At 31.5% G+C, this 16,909-nt stretch overlaps 2 protein-coding genes across 4 annotated transcripts; one reads left to right on the top strand and one right to left on the bottom strand.

The window, feature by feature from the left end:
* The first annotated feature begins 1,479 nt into the window (after positions 1 to 1,479).
* LOC119835628 (calpain-C) lies at positions 1,480 to 14,633 on the top strand. 3 transcript variants are annotated; one of them, XM_038360567.1, is made up of 13 exons: positions 1,480 to 1,584; positions 6,193 to 6,341; positions 7,605 to 7,674; positions 8,513 to 8,624; positions 9,281 to 9,421; positions 9,542 to 9,764; positions 10,148 to 10,245; positions 10,460 to 10,692; positions 10,916 to 11,135; positions 11,525 to 11,864; positions 12,591 to 12,855; positions 13,479 to 13,537; positions 14,014 to 14,633. In XM_038360567.1, exons 2-13 carry the CDS (start codon positions 6,204 to 6,206, stop codon positions 14,038 to 14,040), a joined length of 1,926 nt encoding a protein of 641 aa, XP_038216495.1. In that variant the 5' UTR covers positions 1,480 to 1,584; positions 6,193 to 6,203; the 3' UTR covers positions 14,041 to 14,633. The 3 variants fall into 3 exon arrangements, with proteins under 3 accessions (XP_038216495.1, XP_038216496.1, XP_038216497.1); XM_038360568.1 differs by having other exon boundaries at positions 12,594 to 12,855; XM_038360569.1 differs by lacking the exon at positions 13,479 to 13,537.
* An 895-nt stretch (positions 14,634 to 15,528) lies between these two features.
* On the bottom strand, positions 15,529 to 16,536 carry LOC119835606 (succinate dehydrogenase assembly factor 3, mitochondrial). Its single transcript, XM_038360530.1, has 2 exons — positions 16,117 to 16,536; positions 15,529 to 16,045 (listed from the first exon to the last, which is right to left on the bottom strand). Exons 1-2 carry the CDS (start codon positions 16,291 to 16,293, stop codon positions 15,845 to 15,847), a joined length of 378 nt encoding a protein of 125 aa, XP_038216458.1. The 5' UTR covers positions 16,294 to 16,536; the 3' UTR covers positions 15,529 to 15,844.
* Between the last annotated feature and the right edge of the window lie 373 nt (positions 16,537 to 16,909).

Raw genomic sequence — 16,909 nt, forward strand, 5'->3', positions numbered from 1 at the left:
AAATGTCAATACACTATTCAATAATATAAAATGTGTTGCTTTCATTTTGATATCGTATATTATTGATGTGTGTCGTTAATATTCGAAAATTTGGTATATATAATTTGAGTGTACATTAGCATTCGATGCAAAATTAAATATAAAAGCATTCCTAACCTTGCGGTTATCTCACAAATTAATCACACTAAAGGTCTTGAGTGTCGAGTATCCACTTGATTTGCCATTCAAATAAAAAAGTGCAAACTTGAACTTAAAATGTTTTATCGTCATTGCATCAGTAATGCTAGATGTAAAATTTTTTTTTTTCTAATTCAAATGTAACGATCGTATTAAAAGTGCATTAGTGTGATCAAATATAAAATAATTTAATATATAGAAAACCTAACATAAAATACTTTTTATTTAGCAAGTTATATTAAGCATATAAGTTCTTGATGTCGTATATCAAGATAGACAATTTCTTACGCAATTCTTAAGATTGAGCGCGTTGATGTCTTTACTTAAAGGTATTTTGCTGCATAACAACTATAATTTATAAAAGATATTTGTAAGCCAGTTATAACAATATTTACAAGGATTTTATTGCTTTCTATCAACAATTAACGTCAAAATTATGAAATAAAATATAATTACAATAAGTCACTGCAAACAATTAAGAAAATGTTTTAGTTTGATTACCTATAAAAGTTAGGTTAAAAATTGTTAACCTGACATAAATAATATTTAATATTATATCAGATTAAAGTAAAATAAATTGAAATATTAATAGTTAATTAATACAGTATGTAACTGTAAAGGAGTGCTTAGTGTAATTAGGTGCAAGATAAATTTGATATGCCAATATAATCAATAAATCAATGAAGAATGAAATAAATAACAATTATCATATTCAACACATTTTGCGTCACATTCAGATCCTGTATTGGTAATGAATGACAAATGTTTGACGACAGCATTCTACAAAGTTTGAATTCGAAATTTAGACCATTCTAGAAAGTTGAAGGGTAGTCCCAACAATATACCGGCTTGAAGCTTTAATCGCGTTTAGTCCAGGGCACGTGCAACAAACCTAAGAACACGTTAATGATCATAGCGGAAAGCAACCAAATCCTGTTGTACTGTTATTTAAAAAAACCTATTTACGATATACTTGTAATTATATAATCCTTTACCTTATTTCTAATTATAACAAGGTCCATATTAATCTTACAATTTTAAGACTTGTAATGAATTCAATATTAGGTAATAAGGAGTGTAAATCTCCAAATATTTATCTTTGATTTCATATTATATACTCATATTGTAGTCATCGATTTGATAGCACTCACACATATAAAATAAGTAGAGTAATTTGACATTTTTGTATGTTTATCTTGCTTTTCACTAGGCTCGAACAGCGCGTGCTTTCGCTTTCTTTGGTTAGCGGCCGCAACCTTATTTGAGGAGAGGGGGGCTCTTGCGAGAAGTGGAGACTCCGCTAAAGAAACCAGTTACACAGCAACGGAGTGGCGTACGGTCACCCGAGCGTGTAGTGAATATACTAAAAATACGAGGAATTGTGTTGTGTGTGCGTGATTCGATAAGGTAAGAATTACACGTGCATCTTAGAGTGTAGTCTGTCAACCTTTTCCTCACTGTTTTATTTCCTTGGACACAATGAAGCCGCGGACTATTGTGCAATGTGGTCCGGTCGTTTGTTGCGGAACGCTTGATGGTGTTTTGTTTCTCGAAGATCTGTCCGAAATTTGTTTAGAACATCGTTCGGTTCAGCACAATTTGCTACAGGATATGAAATGCGATATCTCAATTTAAGTATGACGCCTATGCTCGTAATGAACTGCAAAATTTTTACATAAAATTATATAGACAAAATGTTCTTAAAATTATGACACATTTATTCATGTATATATTTATATAAACATAAGAAAATGTAAAATTATTATTAAACAACAGGATATTGCAACTATTCTGCAGTTAATGTTAGTATTTAGTTTTTACCTACTTTCCTACCCGATCCTGTAAATAATTACGTGCACGTATTTACCGTTATAATATATCGTGCTACATTTTACCTCAAAATACCTGCTACCCGCAGCATTATTTTATTCATCTTTATTCTATTCGAGTTCATATTTATTTATTTTTTTATTCATTCACAGTTTCATTCTGTAGTTCAATAGCATAACAATTGCTTAGCTATTAGATGCATAATATATTTGCTGGATAGCATTGATTGCGATATGGACTGCCTAATCAAGGAAAGTTTAAAAATAAAATGCCCATACAACGTTTGTTTGTTGTTGTTACTTACAAATCATGTAAACAAAATAATTTATAATGTCACAATTTAATTGAGCTAAAGAATGGTTTGCATATACAAGGCAAGACTTATTTAACAAAGAAATTTCATAGAACATCTATTGAAATAAAATCTAAACCGACTTCAATTAATTAGAACTTAACCAAACTTAAATGCGACCACACGAGAGGCACCTGCTTTCAAATAAAAAAGAATCATCAAAATTGGTTCACGCAGTCGAAAGGTCTGATGAGGTAACGACGTGAGGTTGAAAAATGGACAATAACAGTAACAATCAACACTGCGCTTTCCTTCCATGTAAAGCGTGTGAAATTTTTCGGTGCTTTAAAAGGCAAAATATAAGTAACGACAGACGAAATAATTGTGAATGGTTAAGTGAACCATCGGAAAAGCACGTGTGCGTACATCCGGTAGTTTTACTCTGTTACGAAATAAACAAATCACAAGCGACGGCGGAATTTCTGCGATAACTCGATCCAGCGTAACACGAGCTGCGACCACCTTGACATTCACCTTTAACCCAACTGTTAACCAATACTGACACAAAAAATGTCTAATAATAAAAGTGTCTCGTCATGCCCGATGCACAATATCCGCCAACATGACTAAGTCAAATAACTGGTTGTCCAAGGACGAATAAAAGTTCCAATTACCTATCTCGATGTTGATTTTTGGCATCTCGATTAATATTAGCGTTCTCGAATTCATTGACTAAACGCAATGAATATGCACAATATTACGTAATTTGTGTTTATTATAAGATTAGAAGTACGTATAATATATGAATATGGTTCATATACGCTGTCAGCTGAAGCCTTGCACTTGGCTGGCACCATGGCATTAGTCTTCGTTTCCACACATGGATGCGGAGTGGAGAGCTGAGCAAGTGGGTCGCCATGACGTGTACCACTCGCCGCCCGTCTAGATCGACAAACAATATGTGTCAGTCTTTTATTATATTTTATATGCAATACAATTATGTTGAAAACGAAAGCGAATATAGTAACGAAATGAAAATTACTACAACATTTGCTTATTTTTTCATCTTCACAAGTTGTTCGTCGTCTTTTAAAATCTATAAACTAATATAAGGATAACTAACTAACTTTGAGATACGTGTTTTAGTCTGTAGTGCCGCAACGATGAACAATCTTGTTTTACCAGCATCCGACACGCTTGTTAAGTCAACTAAAATCAGTAAACGCTGCTATTTTATACGTAATTGCGCCACTGCAAACAAACGGTCTAGATTTGCGTCCTTAACTTCGGCCATAGAATAAAATGGAGTAGCAGTATTGATCCATAGATTATTTAAAAAACCTATTGATATTGCAATGTGCTGTTTTTTTTTTGTTTTTTTTTTATGCACTTAATAAAAAATGCTCAGAGATGTGTAATAATAAAATTTAGATATGAGTATATCATGCGTGAATAAAGATCCTTTATAGTTCAATTTTCCTTTTTGCCCTTCATTTCAAGTTTCTAGGCTAAAATGCTCTGCGGCCGCCATTTTGTAAAAAAAGGGGGTGCAAAGAGTTAACACGCTTTATCTTCTAAACTTGCAATCCTACAGAAAATTTAGTGGGAAATTATTCGTAGCGCATTGATTTGTGTTCAAGTTTGTTTCTATTATATTTTACCTCAAAATGCAAAATAAAGAAGAATCAATAAGATCCGCCTGATTTCCTACTGCAGTGATAGATGGCAGTCAGATGAAAATTCATAAGAAAAAATGTACACAATTATGTAATATCGTGAATACTGAAATATATAAAAAATCAATCACTCAGTATTTGTATCGCCCGTTTGAGAAAACACCTAGTAGGTAAATAAGGCCGCTAAGTGTGTCAACAACGAACACAATTATAGTTTTCTCTCTGCGCTATAGAAAATACTGTCGATTGTTCCACTTGACAATGGAAATCACGTCGTTATGTTTTTGTCATCATATGACAGATATTGATGATTTTCGTTATGACATCGGCTGTCTCTGAGTACAGAATAAATACGTTCGTAATATTATGATCTATCAAAGCACATGGGCCTAACTACGGAACTAGTACAGCACATACATACATATTGGAAGAAATTTCTTCTTTTATATCAGTTTAAGTCAATTACAGATGTCTTTTTAATACTCAGGTATTGTATGTAATAAGCGGTATGATCATAATTATGTATGATACGATACTTTTCAATTATGATACACTACATACATACATAAACATAATCTAATTATGTTTTATATTTCATCAAATACTTGGAAATGTGTGAAGAATTTCCTGTTATCCCCTATATATATTACTGTGTAGATTTATCGATAACATCAATTATAGAATATAAACATAAACAAAAAAGGTTTATTTGCAAACGTTCGTTAAAAACCTCGCAATGAAGACCTAAGAATTTTTTTTAAGAACAAATGTAATAAGAACAACCGAAGTTGATGGGTAATAATGTAAGAAGTGGCAATTTGTTTATTTTTTTTTTCGGGCGAAAAAGGCATTAACATATTTTAAAACAAACATACGTACGTTACCTATGGGTAGGGTACATATATATGCCTCAATGACCATAACATATGACCTTGACTGAATGACTTTGCCTGGAAAGCTACAAGCTATATTTTTGTAGGTGCCTAATTGTTTATTTATAGAATGTCTGGTGATAGACGTTATTCGAGTTTTATATACGTTATACAGTAGATACCTACGTATGGATAAATCTTTATAAATATCGTTAAGTCGAGAATAGTCTATTAATTAGGTACTACATAATTTAGAATTATTTTTGCTACATCCTGATATCGATATTTACCGATATTTTTCATTTATTATGTTATTAAGTACGTATCACAATAAAAGCAAATGGAATAAAATCTATTTTTATATGAAACTAATATACTAATAGAAAACTATGGCTTAATTCCATGATATAGTTCCATTATAGTTAATAATTTGAAAACAGTAATATTGTACGAAATACTGAAATTAGATATATTGTAACATTATACATAATTGTAGGTGGGTATAAAATAAATAACAAATATCAATGAGTGATAAAAGAATGTATAATATTGAGCATGCGTGCACGTTACCAATTAACATATTAAAACAATTTGAATTCATACGACCAGCCGTTGGTAGGTGATCACTACGCTTAGTAACGGTATGTGAAAGAAACATACCACCGAAATAAATGATATTGTTACTAGCTGCACGCCTCGGCTCCGCCCGGGTTACTCTTTTCTCTCTTCTCTTTTCTTTTCACTTGACTAATCATTAAAGTACGCCTGAACGGATTTGAACGAATTTTCTGCATTAAAAATGTAATATTCTTATTCGTAAATCATAACATATTATATGGTTCTGTCTGCTCCTGTCATTGTTCATTGTTAGAAGTTTTTTTTTGGGTGCTGTTAGATCGCCTAATGGTAAGCCTTACCACCGCCCATGAACATCTGCAGAGGCGTAAGGTCGTTTGCAAACCTTACGCCTCTACAAATGGTTTGTCGACTTTAAATGGAAAGGGATAAAGAATTGACGAGAGGAGAAAAGGAAAGGACTGGGTAAGGAAAAGCATACTAGCCGCCGGCTACCCCACTCACCGAACAAGATTCTTTGGGGGTGTGGTAACGTCCTCAGTGTGAGCTGGCCAAATTTATGTTCGACTCACACATATAAAACAGAGACACAGAGATTGCTGTCTAGCAATAAGGAAGCCTTTTGTACGAAATATCATTGTGCTACTTTGTATAAGCTCTACTTTCTGTTTTGTACAATAAAGTATTATAAACAAATAAATAAAAGTTTACTTATCTAACAACACTTGGCTATAAGGTTACTTGTATTAACAAACTGTTATTCTTTCAGTAAGCCGTGGCATGGCGGATTATACAGAAATAAAGACGAACTGCCTCCAAAAGTTCCAACTATGGGAAGACCCTGATTTCCCAGCTACACAAAGTTCCGTGTTTTATCATCAAGTGCCACCTTTCCAATTTGAATGGAAAAGACCTCATGTAAGTACTTGTTTTACAAAAGCTTTCGTGTTTACGTACCCAAAGGAGAATGTGCTGATTGTTCTTATAAGAATTCGATTTTTTAAAGAGTTTAACATCAAACGCCTAGCGGCCAAAGAAAATATATACCAATTAATTACATATATGAAACATTACTATCATTTATGAATTGGCAATCACGACAATACACAAAAGAAGAAAATCCACTATGACGATAAATTTGTGCGTTAAAATGTTTTTACGACTGGGTATTTTTATAAGGTTTGCTCAACAACGTTTAGGTGCTAAACAGTTAATGCCACATAAAATTAACGTAGGTGGTTTTTAAAGGTTACTTCATTCATAATTTAGTATATAAGTAATATTAAATACACATAATATTGATACTACCTTTTTTACTTTTTTGCAATTTCGTTGCATAAATAGGTACTTATCATTAAAACCAGAAGCACAATGTGGTACAGTCTTAGTAAAAGTGAAAGTTGTTACCCTATTTATAGTACGTATTTGTTATTACTTTAACTATAGCCAATGTAGGTATATAGAAATCGTTATTAAATGTTAAAATTATATTGCGGGAAACTGAACATGCTTTTCATATCTGTTTCTGTCGCATTAAGTTTAGAAATAATGTTCTAGTGACCGATCAGAAATTAAACCGCATGTGGTATATTGCAATTTCGGTGGGTTTCTTAAGACAATTGCATTTACTGATTTATGTCAATGTAACTAACACCTATTACCTTGTATTAACACTTATTCCTTTACTTGTGGACTCAATAATAGTATTTTTATTGTTCAATGTATAATGTTATTCGATGACTATTGCAAAATATGTTACTGCCTTGTCTGGGCGGCAAGGTCTACCTCCTACGTGTAGATGCATAGTTATTTGATTATTCACATGTTATGGAGATAAATCCAAATGAAGTTGATTAGAAATCTGTTTATCGTATAAAATATTCAGGAATTATAAGAGCTATAAAGTGCTGATAATTTTATTTATTTATTAGACGCTCGTCTCCGCTCCGCCCGGATATCAACATTTCTGTTTTATCCCAAAGTTTTTCATTTAATCATTTAATCGGGATAAAAAGTATCCTATCACCCAAGTCAGCTCATACCCTGTCTGTACACCAGATTTCATAAAATCAACAGTTTGAGCATGATTGACGGACAAACATCCAAACAAACAAACTTTCACATACATGATATTAGTGTGCTGTGATCTAATTAATTAACAAGTTATTTTCCCCACTACAGGAGCTGTACCTTAATCCAAAGTTTATTCACGAAGGATACGAGGGGTTCGATGTGGTGACCGGCACACTCGGTAAGACATTGTGAAATGATTTCCTAATAGCTAGACTGTATAACACAATAACTGTAGCGATATTTTCAGCTTACCTAAAAGCTAACCTGTTTCAATGTGCGTGTAGCAACGCGTTATGAAATTTCATAACCTTTAAATCAAAAAGCGCTTTATAAATATTGTTATTAGTCCTTTTAAAGATTGTTACAAAAATGTCCTTGCATATAAGCGTTGTATAATTATATTATTTTAATTATGCAATGCTTGTGATGTAGGCAAATTGTTATTTAAAAGGAAACTGGACCAGCTTGGTTTTAAAGATTTATCACCACTTGATATCCACGGCCAATTAAATATGTATTAGTTAATTATGATATGTACTGCTTCTTGCGAAATCAATGTACCTATAGAAAGCTTTGATTCAAAGCGTAAAAGTGAAATATTACTGAGTCATATGGTCTTTGCTAAACAAAATATAACTATTGCATGGCATGACACAGGTACGTAAGTGTAATTATTAAAAAATTTTAATAATCTATTAAACTGTTTAATTCCGAGAAACTAGTATAAAATAGTATCTCGTGACGATTACTCTATTAATTTTATTAGGTCTTTATTAATTATCTTAGTTCTAATTTTTTTGTGCTGATTTCTTCTTTTACCCCGTCTATAGTTAATAAATTTTACTCAATGCATTGCGAAGAATTTCTATTTTAGCGAAGATATTTTTTGCACCATTTACTTACATTTTAGCGATTTGGAATTTAAATTACTGCACTGTGATGATTTCATGTTTCGATATTTATTTACAATATTAGTGTTTGAAACTGACATTTTACATAATAATTTTTTATTCCAGGTGACAAATGGCTACTGTCGTGTTTCGGAATATTACATATGTATAAAGGTCTATTTTTTCGAGTCATACCCGGGGTCCAAAGGCTTGATTCTAATTATGCTGGCATATTTCGGTCAGTTTCATTTATTTCTATTACGTATTTACCTAACGTTGAACATATACAGCGTAAAGTTTTGATATAAAAATCGTTTAGCAACGTAACGTTTAAAAGGCTTATATATATAGATATTAAATAATAATTATGCTTCAATAAAATGCTTCATCGTTTCAAGCAAAGGTGATGTGGATAGTGAGAAGCTAAATTGAAAAATTGATGTATTATCTTCACGGTCGCCTGCTCTCAAACCCCTGCCTTTTAGATTTAATTCCGAAGTTTTTACACGGTGTCACCACTGCTTTGATAGAGTACCTATCATCTTTATAAAACCTCTGTATAATAAGTAGGGAATAAATTTCCTTTATATGAGACCTGTGTCCCTACAGTGGGAACTATTAAAATGGGCTGATGATGATGAATAAATATGTATAAAATATTAAATATTAATTATTATATTATTAAACCTGGATATTATTTGGATTATTATTTGATTTGCACGTCTAATAATTTAAAATTATTATATTATTTTCAAGGAAGGAATTTTTCACATGACATCATATAAAAATACCACAACGTGCAATAATTCAGTCCTCAGAGGAGAACGTGTTGCCGTGAACAAAATTTACTTACGATTACATATTTATGCAGTCTCTCTAATGATCATTTTTCAGGTTTTGTATTTGGTGGTGTGGACAATGGGTAGAAGTATTAGTTGATGACCAACTGCCCACAGTGCATGGCAAGCTGGCTTTCATGCATTGCAGTCATTCGGAACAGTTGTGGCCAGCTTTATTAGAGAAGGCTTACGCTAAGTCAGTACCTATGCTATTTTATAGAACCTGCTTTCCAATCCGTTATCTAATTGCTGATTCAGCGTTCTTATAGTAGTTTAGTTTATCTTAGGTTACAGTTTCCATGATTTTCTATTGCAGAATGCACGGATCGTATGAAGCTCTGAAATACGGGAACCTTCACGATGGGCTTGTTGAGTTAACCGGCGGCATAACAGAGACTATTCCTCTTGCAGATATCGAAGACCCAATTAGACTACATAACTTATTACAGACTACGAGTATTGTTACAGCCTATCATTCTGCCAATTCTGTTAAAAATATAGAATCTGGAATACGTTACAGAATGTATAATATGGAAAGGGTGCGTAAAGGAACTTATTTCAAATTATTTTTATCATGTAGAAAATTCTGCTACCTGCCGATCATGTAGTTGCCAGCTGATTGAACGGTCTCAAGATGAAATAAATAATCATCAGATTTAATAAAGGATTAATGTAATCACTTTAAAAAACAATCCTTCAGATTTTTAATATTACGTAAAACAATTTACATAGGTATATGTTACCTATACAGCATATACCTATACAATACATAATTAATAATTTACAGCGTAAATATATGAATATTTTATTACGACTATTAAATCGATATGTAATAATTGACCCTACTTACTATCTTCTATTATACTATTAGCTAACACCAAAGTCAATAAACATAATATGTATTGTTATCATATCCGTTCAGGTAGAAACCCCGGGAGGCTACATACACTTGGTACGCTTGGGAAAACCTCTAGCGTCCGGCGAAAAGCCTTTCAACCATCTGGTATTAGACAAAACAACGTAAGTATAAAGGTATAACATAAAAGATTCTCATCGTCATAGGTTTATACAAAGTGACGGGAAATAAAATAGCTGCATTATACGCAAAATTAATTATGTTCCTTTTTTCTACAACATTAGATCATATTGTATACTATTATGTTATATGTTATATGTGATCATCATTTAACATTCAGCAACAGAAATGTTATTTTATATTAAATCTTGTTTTAAGGTGGAATTCAATACCAATATCAGAAAGAGACCGATTGACATCTACAACAACTGGCTTCTGGATGCTTTATACAGACTTCATAAGCATGTTCGCCCAATTAGATTTAGTTCACATCAGTGGAGAAAATAGTCACATTGAAGCCACACTCGCAGATAAGCAAAAGTGGCTAATAAGGTCTCATCAAGGGAGGTGGATGAAGGGAGTCACGGCTGGCGGCTGTAGAAATCACGCTGGTGAGTTTATTAAAAAAGTCAGTTCAAATTTGATGCTATTGACTATGTTTCTATTAAGTAGCTATGTATATTTAGTTATTAAGGAAACCAATAAAATTGTAAGCGTAATAATATTCGAAGTCTCTACGTATAGTTCATAATATAATAATAATGATATTTATATATTGTAAACGAATTATATTCACGTGATTATGTCAACAAAGTAACCTTTTTTTTTTCGCAGAATTTTTCCACATGAATCCGCAAATTCAAATATTGGTTAGTGAACCAGACACAGTTTTTGTATCGCTCAGTCAACACAGTATCATGGAACCGAAAGTTATAGGATTTAGTATTTATAGAATCTCAAAACCACTTACGGAAATCGCACCCTCCACCTTATTTAAGAAAATCAAGAGCTCTATTAATTCTAAATACACGAATAGCAGACAAGTTAGTGAAAGGTGAGCAAATATACAATTTATTATCTTTATAAATTAGGTAAGTAATGTAAAACTGTAATGAAAACTAAACTGATCTATTTATGGATTTAGCCAAGGCCAACGCGATGATTCATCTTAATAAAAAATTATTATTATTAAAATTGCAGTTGCGACTTATTTTCTCTCATTAATATAGGTATAATATGTGCTACTTTTGCCTTATTAAATTTCAAAAATTTTAATAAACAAATATTATTTAAAAATTTTATTTGCCTTCGTTTATATCATACTGATTAATTTTAGTATCTATCTATCTTTATGTACTTTACTAGAAATACTAAAAGATAACAATTATTAAAATAATAAAAATATACACAAAACGATTTTGAGTAACATTTATATACTTTCAGGTGCGACCTAGAAGCTGGTGCTTACTTAATCATACCTACAACCTTCGAACCACGTCAAGAGGGAAATTTCACACTCCGAGTTTGTTCCTTGAAGCAACACAAAGTTAATTTATTAGATTGCTTTCCGCAGACATTAAAAATGGCTCTGCTAAAACCGCCAACTCAAATAAACTCTAATACATTTCAACTGTACGATTCACAATTCCTTCAACTAGCGGATGAACACAAAACTATAAACGCGTTTGAACTTCAAGAACTGTTGGAGAGATGTTTACCCAACGATTACATCAAGAGCTGCGCAACGATAGAAACATGCCGGCAAGTTGTGTTATCTATGGAAGTATCCTTTTTAACTGACTTCAAAATTGAGGTGATTCTCTTCGACTGCATTTTTTTACGTTAGTTAAGTATCATAACTTTTACTGGGTGTACCGATTTTGATGATTTATTTGTCTCTCGTGTTTGGTTGTATTTTTTACTTATTATTTAAAAGTAATTTTATATAACAGAACCTCTGTTTAAAAACTCAATTAATTAAAATAAAAGAGAAATTAACGAGTTGCCGTGGTTTGGCGAAACAACGCGGGTTCAAATCCCGCCTCGTGATCAATTTATTTTCTATTCTTTAAATATTCCTCACTAGCTTTTCGCAACTTCGCCCTTGTAGAATTCGCTTATATCGCGCGACATGGTAAGGACTATTTTCATCGCATTAAAAAGTATGGTTTGTTTTTCCCACGTTAAGCTCCATCTTCATACCAAGTTTTATCAAAATCGGTTTGACAATAACGAACTTTCATCCCCTCTTTCAACCCTTTTTACCCTTTTTTCACGATAAAAAGTATCCTATGTCCTTTCCCAAGTTCAGTTCTATCTTCATACCAAATTTTATCAAAATCGGTCCAGTGGTTAAGGCGTGAACGCTTAACAGACAGACAGAGTTACTTTCGCATTTATAATATTAGTAGGGATGAACACAACCAATTAAATTTGGAGTATACATTAAACTTTAAATACTTAGTTTTTTTTTATAAATGCCAATAATATTCTTGACCTTAAATAACAGAAGGACGGATTGGGTCGTATTACGTTAAACGACTTCAAGAATTTAATATACAGCTTAAGATATTGGCAAGAAGTGTTCAAGCGATATTCCACCGAGAAAATGGGAGTGTTACGAGTAGAAAGATTCCGTGATGCTCTACGTGACGTTGGTTTCGCTGTGCCCGAGAGGGTCATGGCTCTTCTGGTCCTCAAATACATGAGGAAGGATGGAATGCTGAGATTCGGCGACTTTGTATCTGCTATCGTTCTTTTGCATAGAGCATTTGGTAAGTTTTAACAGGATCAGCTAACAGGTAACAGCTTGTTATTTGTACCTAAATATTGCTTATTTAACTACCTATTGTAAGTGGGTGGATTAACATCGACATCACTTTTATATAGTTACCTTACTGTTAGAATATATACTTGCGACAAATAAATAATATAACCCAACCGATACCGCCCCAGAAGATGGCCTGAGGGTTATAAATAAAATGTGATATGTACTTTTTGGACCTACAATAACATTTGATTCTCTATTTTTATACTATTTGTGATAAATATTTATTTGACTTTTACTTTAATTTTGGAATCTCTTAATTAACAACATATTATTATATCCAGAAGCAGTTGGACAGTATATACAGTATTATGTTATCTGTGGTATATATATGTCATAAATGTAATTAAATCTAACAACATTTAACAATAATATTTATTGTATTTTAACCCGAATTAAAGCTTTATTTATAATATTAAATTATCGCTTATTATTATAATGTACCTACTCTCTTTAATCGGAATATAATTTATGTAGTACGAATATACATAATACAGTGAATACAAGTAACTATTGGATTTTTATTAATTTTAAATTTACGAAGTACCACATTTTATATTCCCATTTCAGATATGTTCTTCAGTAACTGCTCATCGAGTACATACAAAATACAATTAACATTTTCTGAGGTGGGTATAAATATGTATTGTTTATTTCATACTAAATATTTTATCATATGCCTTTAAACATTTGTTGCTCTCTCCTATGTACTAATTCTGTAATACAAGATGTTAATTTATTATATTGAACACATTCGACTAATAATATTTTAGAAACTCATCAGTCACTCATTGTTTCTAATTTCCTCTTCCGCCTCCTTGCTAACCGCAGTGGTTAACGGGTTTGTTCTGGATTCAATTCCCGCTGAGAACTAACGAAAATATTGGTTCTGCAACGCACACCGCACACCGAGGCACTTTGCCTAAACAACTAATAGTCCATAAAGATAATCAATAAATTAATCAAACAAAAAATCGAAAGGGGACACGGGAATTTCCTTTTAAAGTACTTGTGAAGGTTAAAATTTAGTTTAAATTGAAGGTTATAGTTAATAGGTTTTTTTTATATAATGTGTATATACTACATTGTGGAACGTGTATTTCAGTGGCTGAAGTTGGCTTTGACTTGCTAACTTTGGGATTCAGATAGTATCGCGGCGAAAGCAGATGCCAAAGCAGCAGAAATTGGTGCAAAGAAAATAATAAACATTTGTGATATGCGGATCGACCCATGAATCAGTGTGGTGTAAACATATAATTTGCATTTATTATTATAAGTTTACAATAATGTAAATATCGTATTTGCAAATGATCTAAAAAAGTAGGGCTTAATTTGCTATAATATTTTAAACATATAAGAAGTGTACATATTATAAATACATAAGAAGATAAAAAAAATCAGAAGATGAGTTTGAAACAAATGAGATTTTTTCTCTCTTGTTTCACCCTCACGCCCCTCTGTCAGTGTCACTACGGTATGAAAAGATCCTTGTACTACTGTAAACCAAAAAAAAGAAGCGGAGCAGCAAAAAAAGTGACAGAAATTAAAGCTTTGAGCGGGTGAAACTGCGAGACACAGCAAGTATTTAATAAGATCGTACATCGGAATGCGAATCCATTACATAATTAACATAATAATGGAAAACTAAAAACCTCTTAGAAATGTCACGTAAATATCAGGCAGTACCTACGTAGAAGTACTTGTAAATAAATGATTACAACACTCATTTCTTTTATTTTTCATTCTATGAATATCCTTTCACATTTGCAATTTAAATCGTCAGTATACAGGCGCACGCCATCTAAACAGTTACTTTATGCTACACACCAAATCCATCTCCCAACGGTAGAATTCATAAACTGCAGAAAAATTTTTATATATCAACCTACTTGTATTAAACTATTGTTATATTTGTATTATTAATAGAATCATTTAAGTTGAAATAAAGATGCCTTATGAAAATAATATGAAATATAGAAGTAATTCAAAGTAAAAACAATCACTGTTTCCTTGTTCTTGATTGCCACCTGTGATAAATAGGTATATAGATAAGTTTATATGGATATCTATATTTAAATATCTGAAACAAAAGTACATCTATTTGCATTGCATTGCATTTCTTAAAAGTCCTAAGTTTAAAGAAATGTATTGTAATGCAAAAAGGTTAATTAATAACATATTGAATACCATTTTTTCATCACCATTGTAATGTAAAAAAATTACTCAATTCTTGTTTAATTCTTTGTAAAAAAGCAGATTACATGGGTGAAAAATTTTTTATAGTATGTATACCACCCAAAAATATTATTGCACTTTTTCGGCTGATAAAATAAAATGTCTTAGTAAAAAAAAAGTAGTATTAATTTCATACCATTTATTATCTAAAATACACATTTACATAAACATTATCTCCATCAAAATATAACTATAATAACTTGATTAAATAGCAAACAAAATATAGAATTGACAAAAACTATTGCTTTAAATAAATTTATTATAAACATATACAGCTATTCGTAATTTACACAATTTTTTAGCAAAAAGCAAAAAAGGTGATAGAAATAAAGGAAAATAACAATTTAAAGCAAATCTTTACAAAAAAAAATGCTGTCGATGTATTGGATGTGAATTATTTAAATTATTTAAAACATTATGTTGACTAGATTATTTTATTAATATGGTAATACAAATTAAAAATTGAATGCCCAGAATATTAGTTCTGGGCATATTAATTGTCAATTGATTAAAGCGAAATCTTATAAATTATTATAATAAACCTACAATTAAATATTTAGAATGGATACTCCTACATCTAATATAAATTTATTTTTCTGTCAAGTGTAAGTTTAAAAAAATATTATTTATATTAAATAAACTGAATTTTTCACTAATCTACATACATATTGACATTTAATAATCAAGCTTACTAAATCAAGTTATTTGACATCCTTAGATATATCTATTGCACCTGTGTCTTCATGGGTCCTATGAGCTGCTGCTTTATGTAATTCATACAGTTGCACTAGTTGATCATCAGTCATATGCTCCAACAGTTCTGGTTCTAGATACTTTCCAACGACCTTGGTTTTTGCTTGATTTAATGGTTTAGTCTGTTTCGCTACATTTATTGCATAATCCTGTGAAAAATCATAATGTGATTCCTGCCAAGCCTAAAAATTAATATAATAAAATATGATTAATGCGTTACCGTCCACTCGTTAAGAAAAATTCTTGCCTCTTGGGGGTTACAATTTTTATGTCTTTTAAATTCTTCCCTGGCATAATTGTCACCTAGAACCCGTAGCTCTGGTGGTAATGCGCGGTGTACCCGAAATATCAGTTTATATAATCTTCTGACACGAGATACATGCTCTAAATTAAACATTTTATATAATAGCGTGTAGTTTTTCACTGTATGTTAACATATGATGCTGTAAATAAGTCAGGTGCTAGAAATCGCTTGTATTTTCTTTTCACTTTTATATTATTTTAAGGACTATTTAAGTAAGTATCTCATGATTATTGTTATTTACAATAAATTATAAATATTAATTCATAATATTCAATTGTTTTAAAATTAATACATTATAGAGCATAAAAACACGTCAGTTCGTCTCTGAAGTCTGAAAGTAATGTTGACAAATGACATTTGATTGAATTTCGACAGATGCCATTGTCATATCATTCGTCCATTAATCATGATAAATCTTGCCTTTTTATGATTTTTTATTAATAAAATTATTTTTTTATTAACCTAAAACCTTTCTATGCCTTTTTCACATAAGAGCTACTTTTTGCTTGTTTACGTTAGGGTAATAACCAACCTAAAACCTACTAATCTCTCCCACCATAATCTTACCTGTGATATTTAATGATAAATAACAAGTCAGTCACAGGGTTTTGATACCTTTTGCGCATATTATTTGTTCACGGGGGATCCATATATGGTTTTCATTGTATAAATGCATGTTTCTATAGGAATCAGTAAAAAAGTAACCTAA

Source organism: Zerene cesonia, chromosome Z, assembly GCF_012273895.1.
Source record: "Zerene cesonia ecotype Mississippi chromosome Z, Zerene_cesonia_1.1, whole genome shotgun sequence".
Taxonomy (NCBI): domain Eukaryota; kingdom Metazoa; phylum Arthropoda; class Insecta; order Lepidoptera; family Pieridae; genus Zerene; species Zerene cesonia.

Coding starts and splice junctions, on each gene's coding strand:
- LOC119835628 (XM_038360567.1), top strand. CDS start 6,204: ATGGCGGATTATACAGAAATAAAGACGAACTGCCTCCAAAAGTTCCAA. Junction 7,675..8,512: donor TGTGGTGACCGGCACACTCG/GTAAGACATTGT, acceptor TTTTTATTCCAG/GTGACAAATGGCTACTGTCG. Junction 11,865..12,590: donor AAGTTGTGTTATCTATGGAA/GTATCCTTTTTA, acceptor CTTAAATAACAG/AAGGACGGATTGGGTCGTAT.
- LOC119835606 (XM_038360530.1), bottom strand. CDS start 16,293: ATGTTTAATTTAGAGCATGTATCTCGTGTCAGAAGATTATATAAACTG. Junction 16,046..16,116: donor TTTTTCTTAACGAGTGGACG/GTAACGCATTAA, acceptor GATTTTTCACAG/GATTATGCAATAAATGTAGC.